Source organism: Trichosurus vulpecula, chromosome 4, assembly GCF_011100635.1.
Source record: "Trichosurus vulpecula isolate mTriVul1 chromosome 4, mTriVul1.pri, whole genome shotgun sequence".
NCBI classification, from domain to species: Eukaryota; Metazoa; Chordata; class Mammalia; order Diprotodontia; family Phalangeridae; genus Trichosurus; species Trichosurus vulpecula.
The window spans coordinates 66963411-66986136 of NC_050576.1; the positions used below are offsets into that span (position 1 = coordinate 66963411).

At 38.5% G+C, this 22726-nt stretch overlaps 1 protein-coding gene across 1 annotated transcript; it reads right to left on the bottom strand.

Moving 5' to 3' along the window:
- Positions 1 to 21468: 21468 nt before the first annotated feature.
- Positions 21469 to 21950, bottom strand: LOC118848200 (ubiquitin-conjugating enzyme E2 variant 1-like). Its single transcript, XM_036757011.1, has one exon. It carries the CDS (start codon positions 21935 to 21937, stop codon positions 21494 to 21496), a length of 444 nt encoding a protein of 147 aa, XP_036612906.1. The 5' UTR covers positions 21938 to 21950; the 3' UTR covers positions 21469 to 21493.
- Between the last annotated feature and the right edge of the window lie 776 nt (positions 21951 to 22726).

A 22726-nucleotide genomic window follows, 5' to 3' on the forward strand; every position in this document is an offset into this window, starting at 1 on the left:
CAAAAGAATTATTATTTTTTTAAAATCTATGGACAACAAGAAACTACTGGCCTTGATTGAACAAAGGTAATGACGTGGTTAGGAAAATTTTAAAAGTATGACTTAAAAGTGAATTGTGGACTGAAGAGGAGAGAGATGAGTCAGGGATCCCAAATAGGAAGGGAGTAAAATAATCTAGGCAAAAAGTTATGAGGGCCTGAACTAAGGTAACAGCTTTGTGATTAGAGAGAGATTTTGTGGAAGCAGAAATTGAAAAATTTGGTGGCTGATTAGATATGTGAAGGAGGGAGGAGTAGAGGATAACACCAAGGGTATGAAACTGGGAAGCTGGAAGAATGGTGGTGTCTATGGCAGGAACAGAGAAACTTGAAAGAAGTCTGTTTAGGGGGAAAGATGATAAGTTGCATTTTGATTAAGTTTGAGATATCTCTTGGATTTCTAATGTAAAATGTCCAACTGACAATCTGTGATGCAGGATTAAAATTTAGGGGAAAGACTAGGGATATGCAAACATACACACATACACACACCTGTGCATATATATACGTTCAAACATATGTATATTTGTCTAGAGAATAGAGATGGATAGATGGATGGATGAATGGATGGATGGATGGATGGATGGATGGATGGATGGATGGATAGATACATAGATCTGGGAGTCATTAGCACAAGGGTGATAACTAAACCAAAGGTTGTTGATGAGTCGCCAAAAAAGAGTATAGAGGGAGAAGATTTAGGGTATCTAGGACAGAACCTTGAGGAATACACACAGTTATGGGGCATAATTTTGATAACAAAACTTCAAAGAAGTCTGAAAAGGTTAGTGGTTAGTAAAGTAGGAGGAAAACAAGGAGAGGAAAGTGTTATGAAAGCCCAGAAAAGAGAATATTTAGAAGAATGTGGTCAATAGCAACAAATTGAATAGACAGGTCAAGAAAGATGAGGACAGAAAACAGGCCATCAGATGAGTAATTAAGGGATCATTGGTGGCTTTGGAAATAGAGATTTCAGTGGAGTAGTGAAGGAAGACTGCAAATGTTAGAGGTGTGAGTGAGTGATAGGAAAGGAAGTAGAGGAAGCAAGCATAGACGTCTTTCTCTAAGACTTTGGCTGAGAAAAAGAGGAAGGATACAAGATACAGGATAACAGCATTAAAGGAAGCTAGGGTCTAGAGAAAGTTCTTTTTTTTTCTTTTTCTTCTTTTTAAGGATGGAAGATGGCTGGCATGTTTGAAGCAGCATGGAAAAAGTCAGTAGATTGGGAGAAACTGAAGATTAGAAAGAGAGATGGGATGATTGAGGTTTGCTGGAGAAGATGAGAGGGAATCTAATCAAGGGCACATGAAAAGTGGTTATCCTTGGAAAGGAGAAGGGCCACCTATATATCATAAACTGGAGGAAAGAAGAAAAGGGTGGGAGATGATGTCAAAGGGTTTATCTTCTTCACATGAGGCAGTTAGAAGGCACGTGAGTAGAGCCCTGGGCCTGGAGTCAGAAAGACCTAGGTCCAAATATTGCCTCAGACACTTTCTAGCTATGTGACCTTGGGCAAGTCAAATAATGTCTGTCTGTCTGCCTTGGTTTCCTCAGCTGTAAAATGGGGATACTAATAGCACCTACCTCTCAGGGTATTGTATTTGTAAAGCATTTAGCACAGTGCCCATATTCCTTTCCTCCCTCCCCTCCCTATGAAAGGATTGCTTATTGCAAGCACAAAGAAAGATGAAAGTATAGGGTTCTTTTGAACTATGAAAAGTCACATTTAAAGTGAGAAAGGGGGGTAGCTAGGTGGTGCAGTGAGTAGAGCATGGCCCCTGAAGTAAGGAGGACCTGAGTTCAAATCTGCCCTCAGACACTTGACATACTAGCTGTGTGACCTTGGGCAAGTCACTTAACCTCAATTGCCCCGCCTTCCCCCCTCCAAAAAAAAAAAACTAAAAAGAAAGTGAGAAAGGGATGGGGTAAGAAGAAACTGGAATGGTTTGGGTAAGCTATTTATCTTTTCCTGGACAATGACCAAGAGAAAAGAGAGAATGTGAGTTATATAAAAGGAGTGATTTCTGTCCTTTGACAATATCTCAGTCCTCAACAAAAATGATGGTTCAGCCAATGACACCATTCATTCCCCAACATCTGAAACCAAGCCAGTAAAGGACAATGAAAATATCTGAGGATGCCAGTTACCAATGCTGGCTGTCATAGTTTGCACCACACCTCAGAATATTTTTTTTTTAATGGGAAGCCAGCCTTAGGGTAAAACTCCACTACGAACGCACCTCTTCCTGTGGGTGGGGAGAACTGTGTACGTGCAGCTGAACCTCATACCTCACTGAAGAGAGATGTGTAAGTATCACCAAGGACTTCCTAAGCTTCCTAGAGTCCTGTCTTAGCATGCACTGGATCTCAGGCTCTTTGCATTAATTCTATGCATTCCCTCACACTGTGAACCATGAGTAATCAGGAGCAGATGTCACTGATAAGTCAAGTTATAGAAAAGACTAGTATAGATAGCTTCCTGGATCTATTATGGTGATTCTCAAAATGTAACTGGGACCACCTGAGGTTGTCAGATAATGGGGTCTTTCTATTCTGACAAAATGAATTGGAATCAGGAAAGATTTATTGGATAAGGGTCCCTGAAAGGACACCTAGTTCAACTCTTTGTTTAACAATTGAGAAAACTGAGACTCACAGAAGTGATTTGCACAGGGTCACAAAGATAGTAAGCCTCACAGGTAGAATTTGAGCCCAGACCCTCAGGGCTCATCTTCTTTTCACTATTCCACATTGTTTTCTTTATATATGGCGTTTATATAATTTGGATGTCTCCAGCTATGCCAATTTGACCTAATAGTAATTTCATCTTCCAGTAGGTGGAAGATCCAGTCAGTCAGGCAAGTAATATACGTTTCTTAAGTACCTACTATGTAAACCGGGGAACAGCAAAAGACAGTCCCTACCCTCCAGTCTGATGGGGGAGACAACAAACAAACAATTATGTACAAACACAACTACAGATAAGAAACATTGGAGATAATAACCAAGAAAAGGCACTGGAATTGAAAGGTATCAGGAAAAGCTTCCTGCGAAAGATGAAATTTTAGCCACCATCTACAGGAACCAACCAGTAAAGTATTTTGGATCCAATTCTCGCCAACAGTACAGAATTGGTTGCTGCAGTGGTATTGATGAGAATCATGATTAAAATCTGTACTCTTCCTGGGATTCTTGATAGTATGGAAAAGGAAATCTGGGATTTCTTTGATATGCATCCAATATTTTGGAAGGACAGATTTCAAAGGGTGCTTAAAAAGCTAGGTAGGCTTCCATGGACCAAAATTCTGCTGGGGAAATCAGCCTGGAAGGAATGGTAAGCTCTTTAAGGTAAAATACTTTAATATGATCCCTTCCTCCTCAGAATTAAGCATTTTAGCTTAACCCCAATCTGGCACTAACCCACTTGCCCTTAAGTACAAACTCTTTAGAGGTAGGTCCAGAAACCTCTACTAAGCTCACTAATGTAAGTGAATAGCTTCTATTCACTTCTTACCTTCTTTTCCCAACCTCCTTTCCAACTATGAAATTACTAACAATGAGAGCCAGCGGTGTGTGGATAAATGTTTAACAGTTGGCAATCAAGGGGGAAAAAAATGTGGTCATGTTAATTTGCATTATTAACAGTTTTTTTTTCCATCACTGTCTTAGGTCTAGATAACAAATCAATGAATTAAACCTCAATTTGTAGAGTTTGTTGATTTCCTAGGTGTAAATGCTCACACTGAAAATTTATCAATCAGCTCTTGGGAGTGCTATGGCTTATCCCTAGATAGAACTATCTGAAAGTGGAATGGGTTACCTTTAGTAGAAGTGGTCTCGTTTCCTATTGGCCTTGAAGAAGTTAAATGATCCCATGTCAGGTATTCTATAGAGAAGATTGTTGTCCAGCCATGGAATTGACTAGATAGCTTCTGAAGTCCTGTCTAACTCAGAGTCAATAAAAATTGCAACCCCTTACATTTAAAGAAAAGTTTTATTGATATCTTTTGTTATTACATTGTCACCTTTTCAGGGATAGAGGTGAATCATCCCACCTTTCTCAAGGTTGAACACTCCCTCGTGACAAAGAAAAGAAATTAAGCAAAGACATCTTTCAGATATATATGTATGTACATATATATATATATATATATATATATAACACACATATAGAGAGAGAGAAAGCTATGTAGAAATAGATATCTGTATCTACATATCTATTTCTATATATACCTACATATGTATATATCCATTCCTATATGTAGCTATATCTATGTCCATATCTATATCTATAAGATGGCCCAAAAGTCTTAGTGCAATTTTAAGCTTTAATAGTTTTTACACACACAATAGTCTATGCCAGTAGCCCTGCCTCTCTGTGGTAAGGAGGGTAGAAGGTTTCATTATCTCTTCTCCAGGACCTTCACTGGTTCTTTCATGACATAGCTGGACTCCATTTAAGTGACATTTTAGTTTACATTATTGTAGACATTGTCTATGTTGTTGTTGGGTTTTTTTTTTGGTGGGGGGAGCTCCACTTATTTTACTCAGTACTATTTATGCTAATATTTCGATATTTCTCCAAAATTCCTTGTTTTCATCATTTCTTAATATACAATAGTACCCCATTACAATCATATACCATGGGTTTTTATTGTCATTATGCCTCAATCAATAAGTACCCACATTATTTCTATCTTTTTTTTGCTACCACAAAAAGAGTTGCTACCAATATTTTGATTTATATTAGCCCTTTGTTTCTGTCTTTGACTTTCTTAGCCTACATGCCCAGTAATAGGATTGCTGGGTCCAAATGTAGGGCATCCTCAAAGTTCAGCACAGTTAAAACTGTACTACACCTTTGGGGACATCTTATATATGCACATTTTAATGATTTTTTTGCATATTTCCAAATTGATATTCAGAATTGTGGGACCATTTTGAAGCTTCATCAGTACTGTATTCGAATGCCTGACTTCCCATAGTTCCTCCAATATTGACTATTTCCGTTTTTTGGAATCTTTGCAAATTTGCATGGTGTAAGATAAATTCTAAGAGTTCCTTAATTTTGTATTTCTTTCTTTATTAGTGACTTTCATCATTCTTTTTATACTTTGCACTTGTTCTTTTGAAATGTATTTGTTCATATTTAATTAACAGAATTTGCAGAATGGCTCTTATTGCTAAATATTTGTGTCATCTCCCTATGTATCTCAGATATCAAACTTTTACTGGTGATATTTGATACAAATATTTTCCTACTCTATAACCTTACTTATCATGCAGCCATTGCTTTTGTTCATGTGGGAAATTTTTAAACAAATTTTGTATAGTCAAAATGATCTATTTTGTCTTCTCTGATCTCTATCCCTTGTTTGGGCCATAAGGAAGTCAAAGCAACAGGATAGTTAGGACCTCTGACCTAGGAAGTGGGGAAGAGTCCTTAAAAGACACCATCAATAAGTTAGCTCCCAAGAACTGTACCTAAAATTGAAGCTGCCATGAGGGACTGACAATTCAAGACGTTAGTTTATTGAAGCATTCTCTTCCTAGTCATACTCATATCCATCTTGAGCTTATTTTGGCATACGGCATAAAACATTTATCTAACCCAATTTCTGCCAAGTTATTTCCCAGCTTTCCCAGCATACCTTATCAAAAAGAGGTCATACCCCACAGTAATTTATGTTCTTAGGTTTATCAAACACTGAATTGCACTTTCAGATAGCTGCTGTTTCTTGTTTATTCGCTTTATTCCAAATTTGCTAAACTTGCTGATTTCTTCCTTAAACGTCTTTATTTCTTTTTTTTTTTTCATTTAATTCTTTGATCACTCTTGAGAACTACTGTGACTCTTAGAGTTGCTCCATTGCCATTTCAGGGATGAATGAAGAATTTGCTGTAATACTGTCTATTACCTTCCTTGGGGGATTTTCCCTCAGTTTTCTTGTTGCAAGGTATTTGTCACTGAGATGGTTCTTTTCTTCCCAAGCTCATTTAATTCTCTTCAATCAGTTTTCATCAGTCTGTGTCAATCGCTCTCAGTTTTTCTAGCATGTCCCTGATATGAAAGTATTTCTGGCTACTAATTCTTTCCTTTCTGAGGGCCCTAAGTTGTTGTGGCCCCTATCTTAGCCTCTGATACTTGCTCTCTGTTCTTTTAGATCATAGAGATGCAATAATCTTTTAATCTCCCAAGGCATGAGAGTGACTAGTTGAGGCCATGCTAGGCCCCTTTAGTTATTTTTCTTATCTATCAATCTTGTTCTATTGGGTTGCAGATAACTTTCTGAAACTAACTTTCTTCACTCCCTAGCTTGACCCTGTGGACCTGGTCAAGAAGTGATTTAGGGATAGTCCCCATGGACATTATTGTGTGTATATGTTGGACCCTGGGGGGCGGGGGAAGGGGTGGCAGGGGAGAGGGGAAGAGACACTGAGAATTCTTTGAAATTGGATGTCTTCTCCATCTTTCATCCTTTCTCCTAATTGTGTTTCCCCCTGTGTTATATTAAGTAGTTGTAACCAGCACTATTGGATACTACTATCTCCTTCTTCCTCCTCCTCCTCAGTCTTGTCCCCTGCCTCCTTACCTTCTTCCAAGGCCTTAGGTATAGTCCTCACCCTGCTCTGGGTGGGGGGGGGGGGGGCGTGTCTTCAGATGACCTGAAAAGGGCTTTACTCTGAAAATCTATGAGAAAAAAAACTATAGAGGCAAGGAGGGTTGCAGGATTGTCCTGGGCTGGGTATCATGCCGGGCTGGCACGAAAGGGGAGCTACAAGGGAGGTAGGGAGGTCAAAGCTACAGGATGGTGGGAACTTCTGCCACGGAAAGTAGAGAAGGGTGGGGGAAGAGTCCTGCCAGGACACTGCCAAGGGTACAAATTGAAGAGGACCCTCCTATAGATGATAAGTTCTCTAGATCTTACTAATGACATAGTCCTGATTTTCATCAAGATCTGAAATACTGCAAAACCTCCTAAATGGGATCCATAATAATTTAAAAAGACTTGGTCTACCTAATCCACATAGGAAAAACCAAGTGGGTAAATAATGACTCTTGTCCAGACTATGATATGCAATTGGTTGAACAACCCATAAAGCCAGTTCATCAGTACATATTTGCTTGGACAGACACTACAGGAGGACAACAAACTGAGTCCATATTGAACAAGAGGAGAGTAGAGAGCTAGATTGACATTAAATAACTGAGCAGTGCTTTTGATAGAGATTGATGTGACACAGGGGATGAGGTACTGATTTTAAAGTCAGGAAGTTGTGAGTTTACATCACCTCAGACAAGTCACCTCATTTCCCTCATCTGTAAAAGGCAGGGGTTGGATTCAATGATCTCTGAGGTCCTTTATAGCTCTAAATCTCTAATCCTATAAATTCCTTCCTGACATGAAGACCTCTCTGTTTGATATCAATATGTTTTCAGTTAGGCTACATGGCTACAAGTCATGGAATTACCTGGTCTCTGAAGAATTAGAGTGTTACTAAAAGGGTGATGAAGAAGTTTATAAAAAGTCAAAGAATAATGCGAGAATCAGTATAAAATTTGTCATCAAGACAATTATCTAAGAAATATATGATTATAAATGGAGTTGGGTTGGCCATGTAGCCAGAGGGAGGGCTAATTGATGGGATGTCCATGGGATAAACTGTTGAGAAATCTAGAGCAAGGCCCACCAGCCTATTAGTTGGAGTGTCTATAGAGGATTTATGTGAGGATGAGAAGGCAAGAATGGGTTGTTATCTGTAGCCTGAAGCAATGAAGGGAATACCACCAGTTTCTGCTGTTAGTAATCTTAAATTACCTGAGCTTCCTGGTTCTAGAACCCATGGAGAAAATAACAAAGGCTAGCTCTATACATATGTCTAATCTCTACACTATTAATAGTCCTATTTGGTTGTAAGTTAAGGTTCAGAGATGAAAAACATGAGTAAGTGTTGTAACCTGTGTGCTGATGAAATCTTGCTTTGGTACAATCAGCAGGGCAGGGCTTCCCTCGTTGTCCTCAGCTCTTCTTGCCAAGTCTCTCTTGCCCACATATCAAACAGCTCCACCTTGCCACTCCTACACAATAAACTGCCTGATGCCCTACCTCTTTTTCTTCCTAGGAGATTGTGGGAAGAAGGGCTCCTCTTCCTTTATTGATACCCTTAGTATTGGCCAAAGATGTCCTTTTTTTAGTTGCCAGTATTAGAGAACCAGGTCTTCCTTTGCCACACACCATTCCCTCAACCCCCCCATCTTTTCTACCCCATTAATGAGGACTAGAAAGGTCATCCTGCTTCTGCATAGGGCTGCTGTCACCCAACCATACCTTCAAGGCAAGAGAGTGTAAAATGGCCAAGGCTTGGAGCAGTGGAAAAAGATGTGGCTACAAAAATCTGAGGCAAGGGAGAAAGAAGGATTGTCTTGTGACATCAGGCCATTTACAAACTAGCTTAGGAGGAAAGGCCTCCACACTAGGAGGAGGCTACAGTCTCCAAGAGTATTGGCTATTGGCCTGCACTCTCTGACACATACATGCAGCCAGAAACAGCAAGGCATCCTGCAAGAACACTGATATGCAATTTAGACACTGATAAGCATTTTCCTATCTCCAGGAAGATGTGCTAGGCTAGTGGTTCAAAGCATAGTGTTGCACTACTAAATAGTATAGCCCCTCAGCAGTATTCTCATGAATGAATACGGTAGACAATTTATACCAGGTTTCCCAAGGAAGCATCTCAAAAAACTTTCCCTAAGTAATCCATTTCACAGAAAGAGAAACGGAGGCAGTAGAAACACAGACTCTGCCTTAGAGGGCACACCTGAGCTCTGGCTTTGCTTGTTCAAACTTAATAATGATGATATTTTCCATTTAATCTAACTTTTTCTTTTTGTCTTTGCCTTTATGATGGTAAGGTATTCCTTGTGTCTAGTTTTAGTACTTCTTGGTACAAGTTAGTCCCCCCTCTTTTTTTTAAGAGAAGTCAGTATAACTGTATAATAATGGATGACCCAGTGAAAAGAATGTTGTATTTGAGGTCACAGGACCCAGCTTCAAATTTCAAGTCTTCAACATATACCTTTGTGAACACTGGCAAATGATTTAATATCTTTGAGCATTAGGTTTTTTTATCTGTATCATGAAGTGTTTGTTCTAGATAAACCATCATGTTCTCTAGTTCTACATCTAGAGTCCTATTATGTTTGTTGATTTTTAGACTGGGAATCAGGATGACCTAGCTTTGAATTCTACTTCTACCCTATATTAGATGTCTGATAGAGGCAATTAATTTAACTTTTCTGGGCCTCATTTTCTTTGTCTGTAAAATTGAATTAATGATATCAGTAATACTTATCTCAGAAGGTTATTGTGAGGCAAAAAAAGAGATAAGGGCTTTGAACATTTTTGAAATGTGCTATTAATGTCACCTTGTTGGGGAGGAGGCTGGTATGAGATTTTTTTGTTGTATAGAATTCCCAGTATGGAAAAGCCCTACATTGGTGCATATCAGAAACTCTTCTATAATCTATAGTTTTAGAGAGTTACCTAGGGTACTGAGAAGTCAATTGATTTGTCCATGATACAGCTAGAATATTTTAGAGGAAGGCCTTGAATCCAGGTCTAACTGATTCCAATTTGGGTCCCTCTATCTGCCACTCAGTACTGCTCCTAAAACTTTGTTCCCAGCTTCTTGGTATAGCCCAATATTCCCACAAGGGGTAAATAGTCAATGGTACTATTCTGAGTAATATCAAACTTCATAGACTGTGTCTTGGTTAGTGGAAATGGGGTGATAGTGGGGGCTGATGGTAGTGGTAGACAGAGATGAGGAAGAATAAAGTAAATAGGAGAGAGAAGGGACAACATTAGAATGTTAACACTAGCAAGAATCTTAGACATCAACTAGCCAACCCACTCATTTTACATAAATATTAAGCAACTCCTACCATGTGCTCAGCACCCTAGTGTTGGATCCTAGCCCTGGGTTTCCTGTGGTTTGCATCACTGAGAGTATTTTTTCCAAATGAAAGTGCCTGTAAGTTTACAGTTAGAACAAAGTGGGTGGGGAGGTACAAAACCCTGTGGATGAAACCTGGCTTCATTTCGGTGGAGGAGTCAAAATCGCTCATGGTAGGGGGAGGGGAGGGAAGGACACCTGAAATGATTGTCCAATTAGTTAACTTTGAAAGATGATGGATTTTGTTTGGCTAGGGCCAACAAAAGCTACCCAATAGAAAGAGCAGAGAAGCCCCCAGAATCTGTAATGTAGCTATCACCCGGGGTGATGCTATCAGGAGACCTAATTTAAATCCTGCCAAGTAGCATTTAGATCAGAAAGATAGAGAAAAGTAATGCACCAGTTCCAAAAGCATGTTCCCAAGGCAAAATGCCAATCTGAAATCCACCATGGAGAGACAGAGGAAATGGTCTGGAGCAGAGGTGTCAAGTGGAGGGCAACACTCCCAGTGCTGAGGAAACCAGATTAAAATGTAATTGGGAAATATTTAACAAAATAAGTAAAATTACAATAGACCATATGTAATGTTAATCTGTGGTTTACTAAGTTAATATTGCAGCCCACTGGAGTATGACAATACTGGAAAATTCAATGCCAATTCTTCAGTGAAACATTTAAAGCCCTTCATATTGTGGCTGAAACAAACTTTTTGAAATATTTCATATCATGTTTTACTCCCTGGACACACCTAGACTATTATTCACCTACATATAGAATCCTCAGCAGCCTTTAAGTCATCCTTAGCTTGGATGTCATTAAGCCATTTTTGATTTTGTCCAGTTTTTACTGCTTTCTCCTTCCACAAATTATTGAAGCATCATAGATGTCAAGCTGGAAAAGACTCCAGAAGTCAATTATTCCAATGTGCTCATTTTACAGATAAGAAGCTTAGACACAGAGATCTTTAATGACCCAAGTGTGACAGTATCAGGAGCTGAATCCAAGTTGTATGCTTTACAAAACTGTAAGCTTCTTGAGGGTAATTCTTGTTTCTTCTTCCTTTTTTTTGTCTTTGTATCACCAGCCCCTAGCATAATGCTTTCTTATTATTATATTATTAAGTAGGCACTTAATAAATGTGAAATTGATTGAAATGGTTTTTGAAAGTAAAAAAATGCCAGTGGCAATAAGACTTACAATCTCTACCTAAACCAGAATCCTGGGACAGGATCCAAGACATCCTGAAAGAGTCTATGTAGTTGTGACAGTGGGAGAGACCCAGGCAGTGCGCCAATCAGTAAACTGGGAGTTGGACATGAAGAATGTAGCATAGCTTTTAATGTTTATTAATTTTATGTTCTGTCTTCCTGAGTCAGAATCCGGGGCAGGACCTTAGACCTGGAGAAAGTAAGTGAAGGTCCTTGTGACAGCTGAAGTAGTAATCTAAAAGCCCACTAAACTTCTGCAAAAACAGGCTTATAACATTTCATTAATGTCTTAAGTCTAATAAACCTGGGCCCCAACATGAAATGAGTTGGGATATAAACCTAGGGAAATAGAGTTGAGCAGGATTATGCCATTGAGATGAGTTATCAGTGGCAGCAGCTCCCCTCTGTGATTTTCCCCTTCCTCAAAAAATACAGAAAGATAGGCTGACCCACAGACCTCTAGCACAGAATATCCTTATACTAATAACTAATCCACCAAACAACAAGCATTTGTTGTATCTACTGTGTTCCAGGCATTATTCTAGGCCCTGAGGATACAATGACAAAAATTAAATAGTCCCTGCTCCCAAGAAAGATACATTATATTGAGGGAAAACACCATGTACATAGATAAATATATACAAAATATAAACAAATAAAGACAGTAACTTGAGGGAGAGGGAAGATATGAGTAGAATCAAGTATGGATTCATATAGACTTCTGAGATGAATTTTGAAAGAAAATAAAGACTCTAAAAGGTATAGATAAGAAAGGATACAGTCTAGGCTTGGGAAATAATTTGTGCAAAGGCCCAGACTCAAGGGATAGAATAGATGTAGAGAAAATATTTTTTAAATTTTAATTTAATTTTTATTTTTAGTTCCATATTTTTTCCCTGCCTCCACCCCTTCCCTCATCTATTCAGAAGACAAGAAATCTGATATCTATCATACATATACATTATATGTACATGTATGTATATATACCTACATATATATGTACATACACATATGTACATATATGTCTGTCTATATCCATATCTATATCCATATCCATATCTATATATAAAGTGCAGGCCTCAACATGTTACACACTAGTCACTAAACTCCAGTGTCTCCCTGTCACTTCCAGGATCACATACAAAATCCTCTGTCTGGCTTTTAAAGCTGTTCATAAACTGTTCTCCCCACCCCCCCAACACACACACCTTTCTAGTCTTCTTACCCTTTATTTGCCCCCATATATCAGCAAACCAGTGACACTGGCCTCCTTGTTGTTCCTCAAACAGAATACTCTTTCTCCCAATTCTGGGAATTTTCAATGGTTCTCCCCTATAACTGGAACTCCCCTCTCCAACCCCTGGCTTCCCTGGCTTGTTCATGTTCCAGCTAAAGAGGCTTGTTTAAATCAAATGCAAATCATTTGGGAATAAGCAAAATTTTGGTTTAGGAGAGTGGTCTACTTGACCATTGTGGTTTTTTGTGAATGATTTAGCAAATTTAATTGCCTAGGTAAATTAGAAACAAAATGGCGCAAGTCAGGTCTGGAGTCTGGAATGGCTGAGTTCAAATTCCACTTTAAACCCTTACTAGCTATATGAGCCCAGACAAGTCACTTAATTTATGACTGCCTTAGTCTCCTCCACTATAAAATGGAGATGATAATAGCTCCTACCTCACAGAGTTGTGAGACTCCAAAGAGGTGATATTTGTAAAAAGCTCTTAGCAAAGCATCTGGCACTATAGAAATGCTTCTTCCTTTTCCCTTCCCTTTCCCTTAAAGGGAATTAAAGTAGAACATGCATTTGCAAGCTCTTGAGAAATTAAATTGGAAGTGTTTTACTTGGCAAAATGAGAAAGCGTCTAAATTTTAAAGTTTCAATTCTGACCAGGGAAAGTCAAGTTTCTCAATGAAAGAAGCACAATTTGGCAAGGACAGATCATTTTGATTAAGAGGAAACTGTTTCTGAAAATGGTTTGAGTCATGCTTTGGAAGCAGAAAGATAACAGAATTGAAAAGAAAGAATGTGTAATCCTGGATCATCATGTAGAAAGAAGTGCGATTTCAAGATTTTCAAGGCTCAGTTGGAGGTTAATCAGAATCAGGAATGATATAGACAAGCAAAAGAAGGGGGATTTCATTTACCCTGGCTTGAAACTCAACTAAAAGACAATGAGATGATTATAAAGGTGCTGGTAAGAGTTTTTATTGGTCAGTCGTGTGCAACTCTTCTTGACCCTATTTGGGGTTTTCTTGGCAAAGACACTGGAGTGGTTTGTCATTTCCTTCTCCAGCTCATTTTACAGATGAGGAAATTGAGGCAGACAGGGTTAAGTGACTTGCCCAGAATGACACAGGTAGTATCTAAGGACACATTTGAACTCAAGTCTTCCTGATTCTGGAAACACTCCTCTATCCACTGAGCTGCCTAGCTGCCTCCATTATTATAGTACAGACATTACTTACTTGATGAATTTTGTGTCCAATCTATAAAAATTACCAAGGAAATTATATCTCAATTAGCATATTATATAAAGTTATCTCTTTGATTCAACTTTCGATCAAGGGATCCCAGTTTAAAAGATTTTCTTTTTGTCTCTCCTTGGAGTTGATGTGCTGTACATTAAATTGCAGGCTAATTAATCCCTTTCTAGGTTTTGAGTGAACTATCATGCATTCACTTTATATGTAAAATCTCGCGACGTAATTACTTCCTTAATTTCTAATAAGTGATTTTTACATCAGGATGTATTAAACTGGGTAACAAAAAACTGGAAGTTTTTGGAAAGTTCTTATATGTACTTAATAAGTGTGAAGTATAAGTGTTTTTTACTAATTGTAAATTGTGAATTTATTGACATTGCTCTTAACCTGAGAAACAACTGTACCCGACTCAAAGCTATAAGCAGCGAGACTTGCTTTGAGAAGTAGAACTTAATGGAACTGTAATTTGATTTCCTCCAAGTACTGATGACAGGTATAATTATTCCAACTACTGTTAAGCCAGTACTCCACCATTCCAGGACTATCTTCTCTAAATGCTAAGTCATGGCAAAGAGCACAGATTTTTCTGGGAAGATTGCCAAGACAGCCTTACACTGTCAATGGCAGGATTCCCTTGACTCACTTTTCTCACTATGCTCTTTGCACCCCCTATTTACCTTACTGACATAGCCAGAGGCAACATTCTTCCAGAGTATTTCATGCATGTCTCTGGGGTCCCACCAGCATAGTATACCAAAGGCTACCTCGGAAGTCTGTGAAAACCTCTTGAATCACCCACTTCAACCCAGCCTTTAATTTAGTTCCTGCTAAATTAGAGTCATTTGATTCCATTCATTTTCCTCCCTGCCCAGTCAGAGTCATCTCAATGAAATCACTATCTCTCATTAAGTCTTTAGGAGGCTGGGCAAATAACCCCATAACCCTTTCTATCCTTCCAGTGGCTAGGATCAGATTATACAAATTACCCTGCTACTTGAAAAAACCTAAAGAAGCAAGTACCCAGTACCAGAAGGGGAAAGGGCCAAGGCTGGTGATCACTCCCAGTGACTTTGACACAAAGTGATGGCTCATGTCCTCATTCCATCACCCTCAGGACATTCTGAGATCCACCTATGTTTCCATATGGCACAATCAGGTTTTCTCCTTTCCACCACCAGAACAACTAGACCAAACTGGTTTGCCCACACTTCCTGTCTGCAGAGCTAGAGGTGGAACCCCTCATGACCTTAGAATATTTGTTGAAGTCCCATGGAGTCTTTTATTCCACACAGGATTAGTATAAACTACAAACTTCTACCATTAAGAAATGTAATCAATTTATAAATGGACCCACAACTATTTGTGTGGGAGGTACCACAAGCAGTTCTATGAAATATCCTCACTGTCCTAGGCAATCACAATGTATCCATTTGAAAACTTGTATTGGCCAATCATTTTGAGTAATATTGGCAGACTGCCTCCTAAGTCCAATTTAAGGCATATCTCGGTACTCTCCTAAGTATAACAACCTGGCCCCAAATCTAGCTTTCTAGTCTCATTATATGTCACTGCTCTTCCTGTGCTCTACAATCCAGTGGAACTGGCCTTCTCTCTTTTCCTCACACATGGTGCTTCACTTCTCACCTTCATGCCTTTGCACAGTTGTTTCCCATGCCTGGATAGTACTCTTTCAATGTCTTTGCCAGAGAGAATCTCCTACTTCCTTCAAGATATAGGGAAGGGAGGAGGGAGGGAGGGAGCAGGAAAAGAGGAAGGAAGGGAGGAAGGAAGGAAGGAAGGAGAAGAAGAAGTAGGTATTTATTAAATGTCTACTATATTCCACATACAGTAATAAATGTACAAATATTATCTCATTTGATCCTCTCAGCAGCCGTGGGAGTTAGGTGCTATTACTATCACCATTTTCCAGTTGCACCAACTGAGGCTTACAGGGGAAAGATGGCTTGCCCAGAGTCACACAATTAGTGTCTGAGGCCGGCTTTCAATTCCAGTCTTCCAGACTCCAGACCCTTCAGCTCCCTATCTTGCCACAGCCTTCTATATAAAACCTTTCTTTTCCCCTAAACAGTTAGTTTCCTATTTTCTAAATTAACATGTATTTGACCACCTTTTACCTGTTTTGTGTTTATTCTGAATAGATTTATTCTACATATATTTATATATGTAAATGATGTTTCCCCCAATAGAATATATGCCCCTTAACAGCAGTGGTTGTTTCATTTTGGGAGGTTTTTATCCCCAGCCCTAGAATAGTGACTGCCATACAGTGGTATGTTAGGTAATGTTTGTGTTTGATTATCATTAACTCAACTCACATTTTCTACAGACTTTTACAAGGTGCTTTTCTCCCAACACCTTTGTAAAATACTTAATATAACTCATTTTATTTTCATTAATACCCTTTCTTATTACCTCCATTTTCCATATGAGGGTCAGAGAAATGACTGGAGTGACTTGCTGTCTACCAAATAGGGGCCACATTTAGCCCTTGTCTCCCACAGCCCTCTCTGAAGTTACGAAAGAGCCCGTAACTGCCAAATCTAATCCACTTTCCTCAGTCCTTATCTTTCTTGATGCCTCTGAAGCATTTGACACTATCGATCATTTTCTTGTGTATATTCTCTCCCCTCTACTTTTTTTTCCTCCTTTCTGGTCCTCGTGCTTCCTTTGCTAGTTGTTCATGTATGTCATGCCTAGTAACAATGGGTGTCTCTCTAGGTTCTGACCTAAGGCCTCTTCTCTTTTAGCTTTATACTATCTCACTTAGTGATATCTTCGGTTCCCATGGATTCAATTATTATTTCTATGCCAATGACACCCATATCAATAAACCCAGCCCTCGTGTTTTCCTAATTTGTAGACCCACATCCCCAACTCTGCCTTTTAGCCATGCTGAACTAGAAGTCCCATAGTTATCTCAAACTCAACAGGCCCAAAACAGAACTCATTATTTTCCCCCCAAATCCTCTTCTATTCCAAATTTCCCTATTCCTACCAAAGACACTACCGTTTTCCCAGTTATACAGGTCCACAAGCTAGGTGTTGTTTTTTATTCCTCTCTCTCACTCACTCCACATATCCAGTTTGTTGCCAAATCTTATTTCTTACCTTCACAACACCTCCCATACACGTCCCCTTCTGTCTATTCACATAATGACTGTCCTACTTCATCCCTCTTTGACTTTTCCTTGGATGATCCCAATAGCTCTTTAATTATTTTCCATGCCTCAGGTGATTCTCAGGTGATTTTTATAAAGTGTAGCTATAACCATACCATCTTCTCTCACTCATCAAGCTCCAGCAGCTCCCTGTTACCTCTAGGATGAAATCAACCCCTCCATTTGGCTAAGCTTTTCATAACTCACCCTACCTTTACAGGGTTTGTTTGGTTTTTTTCAGCCCATGGGCAATAAAGTGGCCACATTGTCCTTTTCTTTATTTTATGGAGATTGTGTATTTATTTGAAATAAATTTAAATTCAATTATTTATTTCATCATAATTTTCATTTTTTTTCATTGGTTTTATTTCATTATCAAATTAAAAATTATTACTACAATCTCAATAGCTCAGGACTCCTCCCTCTCTTCAAATTAGGAAAATTGCTAACATGTGGACAGAAATCTGACTCTCTGCTTTAGTTTAAATTTTTGCTCATCTCTAGCTAACCATTGGCCTTTTTATTTTTGAAGCAAAAATCAAGATGCAAGAAATATTTAAGTAAAAAAAATACAGAGTATATTAAAGTATCTATTACTAGACAAACACAGAAAGGAAATGTTGGGGAAAGAGCAGACCTTTTATTATTTTTCCCCAGGAGAGGGAACCTTCTCTCAGTCTTTGAAGCAGTGAATGCAGGCAATAATTTCAGTCTGCTGCTGACCCTGATGCTTTCAGGGCCCAAAGACCCACCTTGATCTTCCCCTTTGATTCCATAGCTTCTCTCTTTCCTTATCACCCCTCTGCCTCTCATCCTTTCCATCTTGGTTCCTTAAGTCCCTGGGAAGTTTTAGAGAGTCTCTCCATGGCTGCTGCTGTTGCTCATATATTGTAGTTCCTGATCTTGTGTAACAGACTGTTCTTTTATAGTGTCTGTGTATGTGTGTGTATCCCTTTAGGAACTCCTGGGTGTGACTTCCAGTTCAAAGATGAAAATAGTCCCAAATTGCTCCCAGGGCTACAAAGCAATGCTCATCCCTCTATATTACAAGTCCCAGTGTCCTAGTCAATTTTGAAATCACCGATTCTCAGAAACAGAACTAAACAAATATATGATCAGGGCAAATGTATGCTTAGGAAATTTGGAAGGGAAAATAATTTTCCGCTGAGGGTGAGGGAATAGGGAATGAAGACAGACTTTATAGATGAGGTGACACCTGAATTGAGTCAATTCAACGCAGTGCATCATGCATTTTTATCAAGGCACTTTGCTAGATACTAGGGATACAAGACAAAACAAAGAGTTCCTGTCCTCTGCAAGCTCACATTTTACTGGAGAAAACAAATTATGTAAATGATGTCATATTCATGACAATTTGGAGAGGAAGGAGCAAATATTAATAACTAAGAGGCAGACCCTTCCAGAAAGAGATGGAAACATGAGCTTAACCTTGTAGGAAGCTAAGGATTTGAAGAAATAGGAGTGGATAAGAAGTGCACATCAGGAATGAGGAATGGGATGGCCCATACAAAGGTTCAGAGGCAGTAGATGAATTGTCAATTAAGCAAAGTGGTGACTGTAAGGAGAAAATGAGGGGCAAAAGGGGGTGGGATTCAAGAGATGCCATGGTGGTAGAATTGAGATTTATCAACTCAATATTGTTGTATATGGGAGGGCAAGGGAGAGTGAAGGGTTAAGGATAATGCTGAGATTTTGGATCTGGGTAACTAAAAGGGTCGTTATGCTCTCAATAGAAATAGGGAAATTTGGAGAAGTGAGTTAAATAGAAAGGACATGAGTTCTGTTAGATTTGCTGAACTGAGATACCTACATAACATCCAGTTGGTGATATCCAACCAGTGATCCAATATTATTGTTCAGAGGAGCGATGAGGATTGGAAATACACATATTTTAATCATTTGCATAAAGATCAGTGAATCCATGGGAGCTGATGGGATCAGCCAGGGACAATGCTGTGAGACAGAAAAGAAGGCAGCCCAGGATTAAGCATTAGCAGATGCCCACAATTGGGTAGTGGAATATAAATGATAATTGAGGAAAGTAAACTGAAAAAAAAATAGCAGCCAGCCAAGTAGGAAAATCAAAAGAGAAAAGTATAAAAATTTAGGAGGAAGAAATTGTCCAGTAAGGAAATGATCAAGAGTGTAAAATATTGCACAAGGGTCAAGAATAGTGAAGGCTGAGAAAAGACCATTTGATTGAGCAATTAAAAGATAATTGGTAACCTTTGAAAGTCAGAGGCCAGATTTCAAACAGTTGAGAAATGAGTGGGATGAGAGGAAATAGATGCAATTAGTATATTATTCATCCATTTGGGTTTTTTTGCAACTATGTAGCCAGACTTCTTCTGAGTGGTTATGGATCTCATCTGGGAGAATCTGCAGTGTTCCCAGCTTAATGCAATCAGAATAATATCATCCTTAAGAGGAGCCAGTCAAGCACCCCAATGGCGTGGTATTTTTGATTTGATGGATTTCTTCCATGAGAATGGCAAGAACATTTGGTGAGCCCATCTCCCTCTTTTATACCTTGACCAATAATAATGGTCAAAGGCTAACCAAATAAGTTTATCCTTCTTATGTTTGGATGTGTGCATTTGGAGACACCTGGTTGGAAGAGAGCCTTTTAGGCAGCATTTTCCTCTAGCTGTACGAGGCTAAATTAAATGCTTTTATAGTCAATAGATAGTAAACACAGGGGAATCTTCTATTTGCTACATCTGTAAGTCAGCTGTGTGATAGCGAAGATTTGATCTGTTATGCACTATTATTGGTAAAACCTTGCCCACTCCATTTTAATAGCGTTACCAAGGATGTCCTCAATGCATCTATAGATTTTTTTCATTTATTTTTATAGAGGTGGGCAAGTAGGCATGTAAGCTGGTAATAACTGTTAGTAAATTATAAATTGGTAAATATTCTCTCATCTTTTTTGTTAGTAATAAGATCTGAGGTTTGAGGGGGTGTTACCCCACTTTTTGGCAGCTCTCACACAGCTTGAGAATTGTTCCATCAATGCCTTCACAATTATTTTGTCTCTAGCTTTGAAGGAAGCTAGGTGGGGCTGTGGATAGAGTGCTAGACCTGTCAGGAAGAGATGAGTTCAAATATGATGTCAGATACCTACTAGCTGTGTGATCCTGGGTAAATCACTTAACTTCTGTCTACCTCAGTTTTCTCCACTGTAAAATTATGATAAAAATACCACCTACCTCCCAGGGTTGCTGTGAGGATTAAATAAGATAGTGTTTGCAAAAGCATTAAGCACAGTGCCTAGCACATTAGTAGGCACTTAATAAATATTTGTATCTTTCCTTCCCTATCATGGATTATCTCTAGTCCAACTGCTTTTGCAGCATTTTCTTCAGTGTCTTCCCTACCTCCATTATGATCAAAATTGTGATGTGAGTCCAAATGTGATGTCTTTGATAATGAAAAATTTGCTATAAAGATCTTTGCCAATCATTTCTTTTTTATCTGTTCATAGTTCTTCTTCTAGCTTCATCCTTAAATGCTTTGAGTATGATTTTTCATAGCTATCTTGTTAATATGTTTTTAAATTGGTTTTACTCTATTCTCCTTGCTTCTATTTTTTAAAGTAATATAATCCACCATCTTTCAGAGTTAAGATTCTATCCATTCTATCCTGTTTAGATTTTAAATTGGTATTGCCCTCAACTGCTTCTTTTCTTCATTTGGCAAATCAAGTGTTTGCTGACTAAGTCAGTTTTTACATTCTTTGATTCTCTCTATAACAACTGATTTGTTCTTGTTTAGTCATGTCCAGTTCTTCATGATCCCATTTGGGGTTTTCTTGGCAAAGATATTGGAATTGTTTACCATTTCCTTCTCCGGATCATTTTACAGATGAGGCAAACAAGGTTAAGTGACTTGCCCAGGATTACACAGTTAGTATGTTTCTGAGGCCAGATTTGAACGCAGAAAGATGAGTCTTCTAACTCCAGGTCCCACACACTGTCCACTGCCCCACATAGCTTCTTCATAACTTTGCTTAAAATTCACCATGAAATTATTGTGACTATTGTCAATGTTATTTCTTCATCCATATCCCATTTTTTTGCATCAATAACTTGGTTAAAAAGGTTGAGTTGGAAGTTTTTTAATTTTACTCTATATCTTTTTTCTCCTTATCTTTTAACTATATTAATTTTTATCTTTACTCTAAGTTGGTGATCTGACTGTACATAGCTAGTTGACTGAGGAATAACTTCCATGATACTAAGTCACTTTCTATTGATTAAAATGTAATATCTCATTTTTGTGACATTCTTTAGTAATTGCCATGTTCAGCAACTCCTGAATCTTTTACTCAAGTATCCATGAAGTATAGGCATGAGGTTTCTTCATAGTCAAGTTTTTGACCAATCATTCCCTACTTTTGATCCATATTTTTTTTTATAGCACAACTTATATTTCAAATGAAAAAATTAGTATCATTTACAGTATCTTAAGATAAATCGCCTTTGAATGGAAACTTCCTTTCCAGTACTTTGAGGTCTACAAGATGCATCTAGAAAATTTACTACTGTGGAAAATGAAGACAGCTTAAAACTGAATAAAGGGGGAAGATTTTTTTTTTGATTAATTGCTGTAACATTGTCCTTCAGGCGGCTGAGGAAGCTTCATATTTTCTTTAGACATCAATAGACGTCGAAGCTCTTGCAGAATCACTTTGATGCTATATGAATTCTGCCATTTTGCTAGCATGGATATGACTCTTGGATCCACCACTCCATTAGAACTATTTACTCCATTCATATTAATTTTTGTTACAAATCTTACAAATGGGGGGGCTTCTGGATATTTAGGTCCACACTCTATTTTAAGGCTGTATATTCGGTTTTCATAAATTGTTCTTGGAGGACCAATAATCATTCCTGTCCATCTTGTAAGCATCATATCTTCATCATCTTCAAGACCCCAGCTAACTGTCCCATCTCCCACTCCTTTCTGACCTTCTTCAAGTTCTTCCAACAGTTGGAAATTTCGAGGGACTTTCACTCCCGAGCCCGTGGTCGCCGCCATCTTGCGTCGCTGCCGCTCGGAGTCCGCCCCTTCTTCTTGATCCATATTTTGAAACATAATTTTCACCATCCTCAACTATTCTTACCTTTGACCTACTATCAAAATGTTTGTTTACTTGCTTCATATGGCTCCATTGCACTCACCAACTTACCTACCAACCTCACTGAGTAGTTCTCCCTTAATTTATAGCAACTCTTTTTGTGATGGTGAAGAACTGGAAATTGAGGGGACTCCCATCAGTTGGGGAAGGGCTGAACAAGCTGTGGTATATGCGATGAAATGTTACTGTGCTGAAAGAAATGACAAGAAGGATGATTTCAGAAAAACCTGGAAAGACTTACATGAACTGATGTGAAATGAAGTGACCAGAACCAGGAGAACTTTACACACAGCGACAGCAAAATAGTATGATGATCAACTGTGAATGACTTAGCTATTCTCAGTAATACAATCCCAAAAGACTCATGATGAAAAATGCTATCCACTTCTAGAGGAAGAATTGATTTCGTTTGAATACAAGCTGAAGCATACCATTTTTCACTTTTTTAATTTTGTTCAAGTCTTCTTGTACAAAATGAATAATATGGAAATGTTATGCATGATTCCATGTGTATAACTTATATTGCATTGCTTAATGTCTCAGGGGAGGGGGAGAGGCAGAAGGGAGGGATAGGATTTGGAACTCAAAACTTTTTTTAAAATGTTAGAAATAATTTTAACATGTAATAGGAGGGAAATAAGATATTTAAATTTCAAAAAAATAGTTCTCCCTTATAACGAATATCTGTA

What these genes read in the sequence shown, in the direction of transcription:
- LOC118848200 (XM_036757011.1), bottom strand. Translation starts at nt 21,937, where the DNA reads ATGGCGGCGACCACGGGCTCGGGAGTGAAAGTCCCTCGAAATTTCCAA.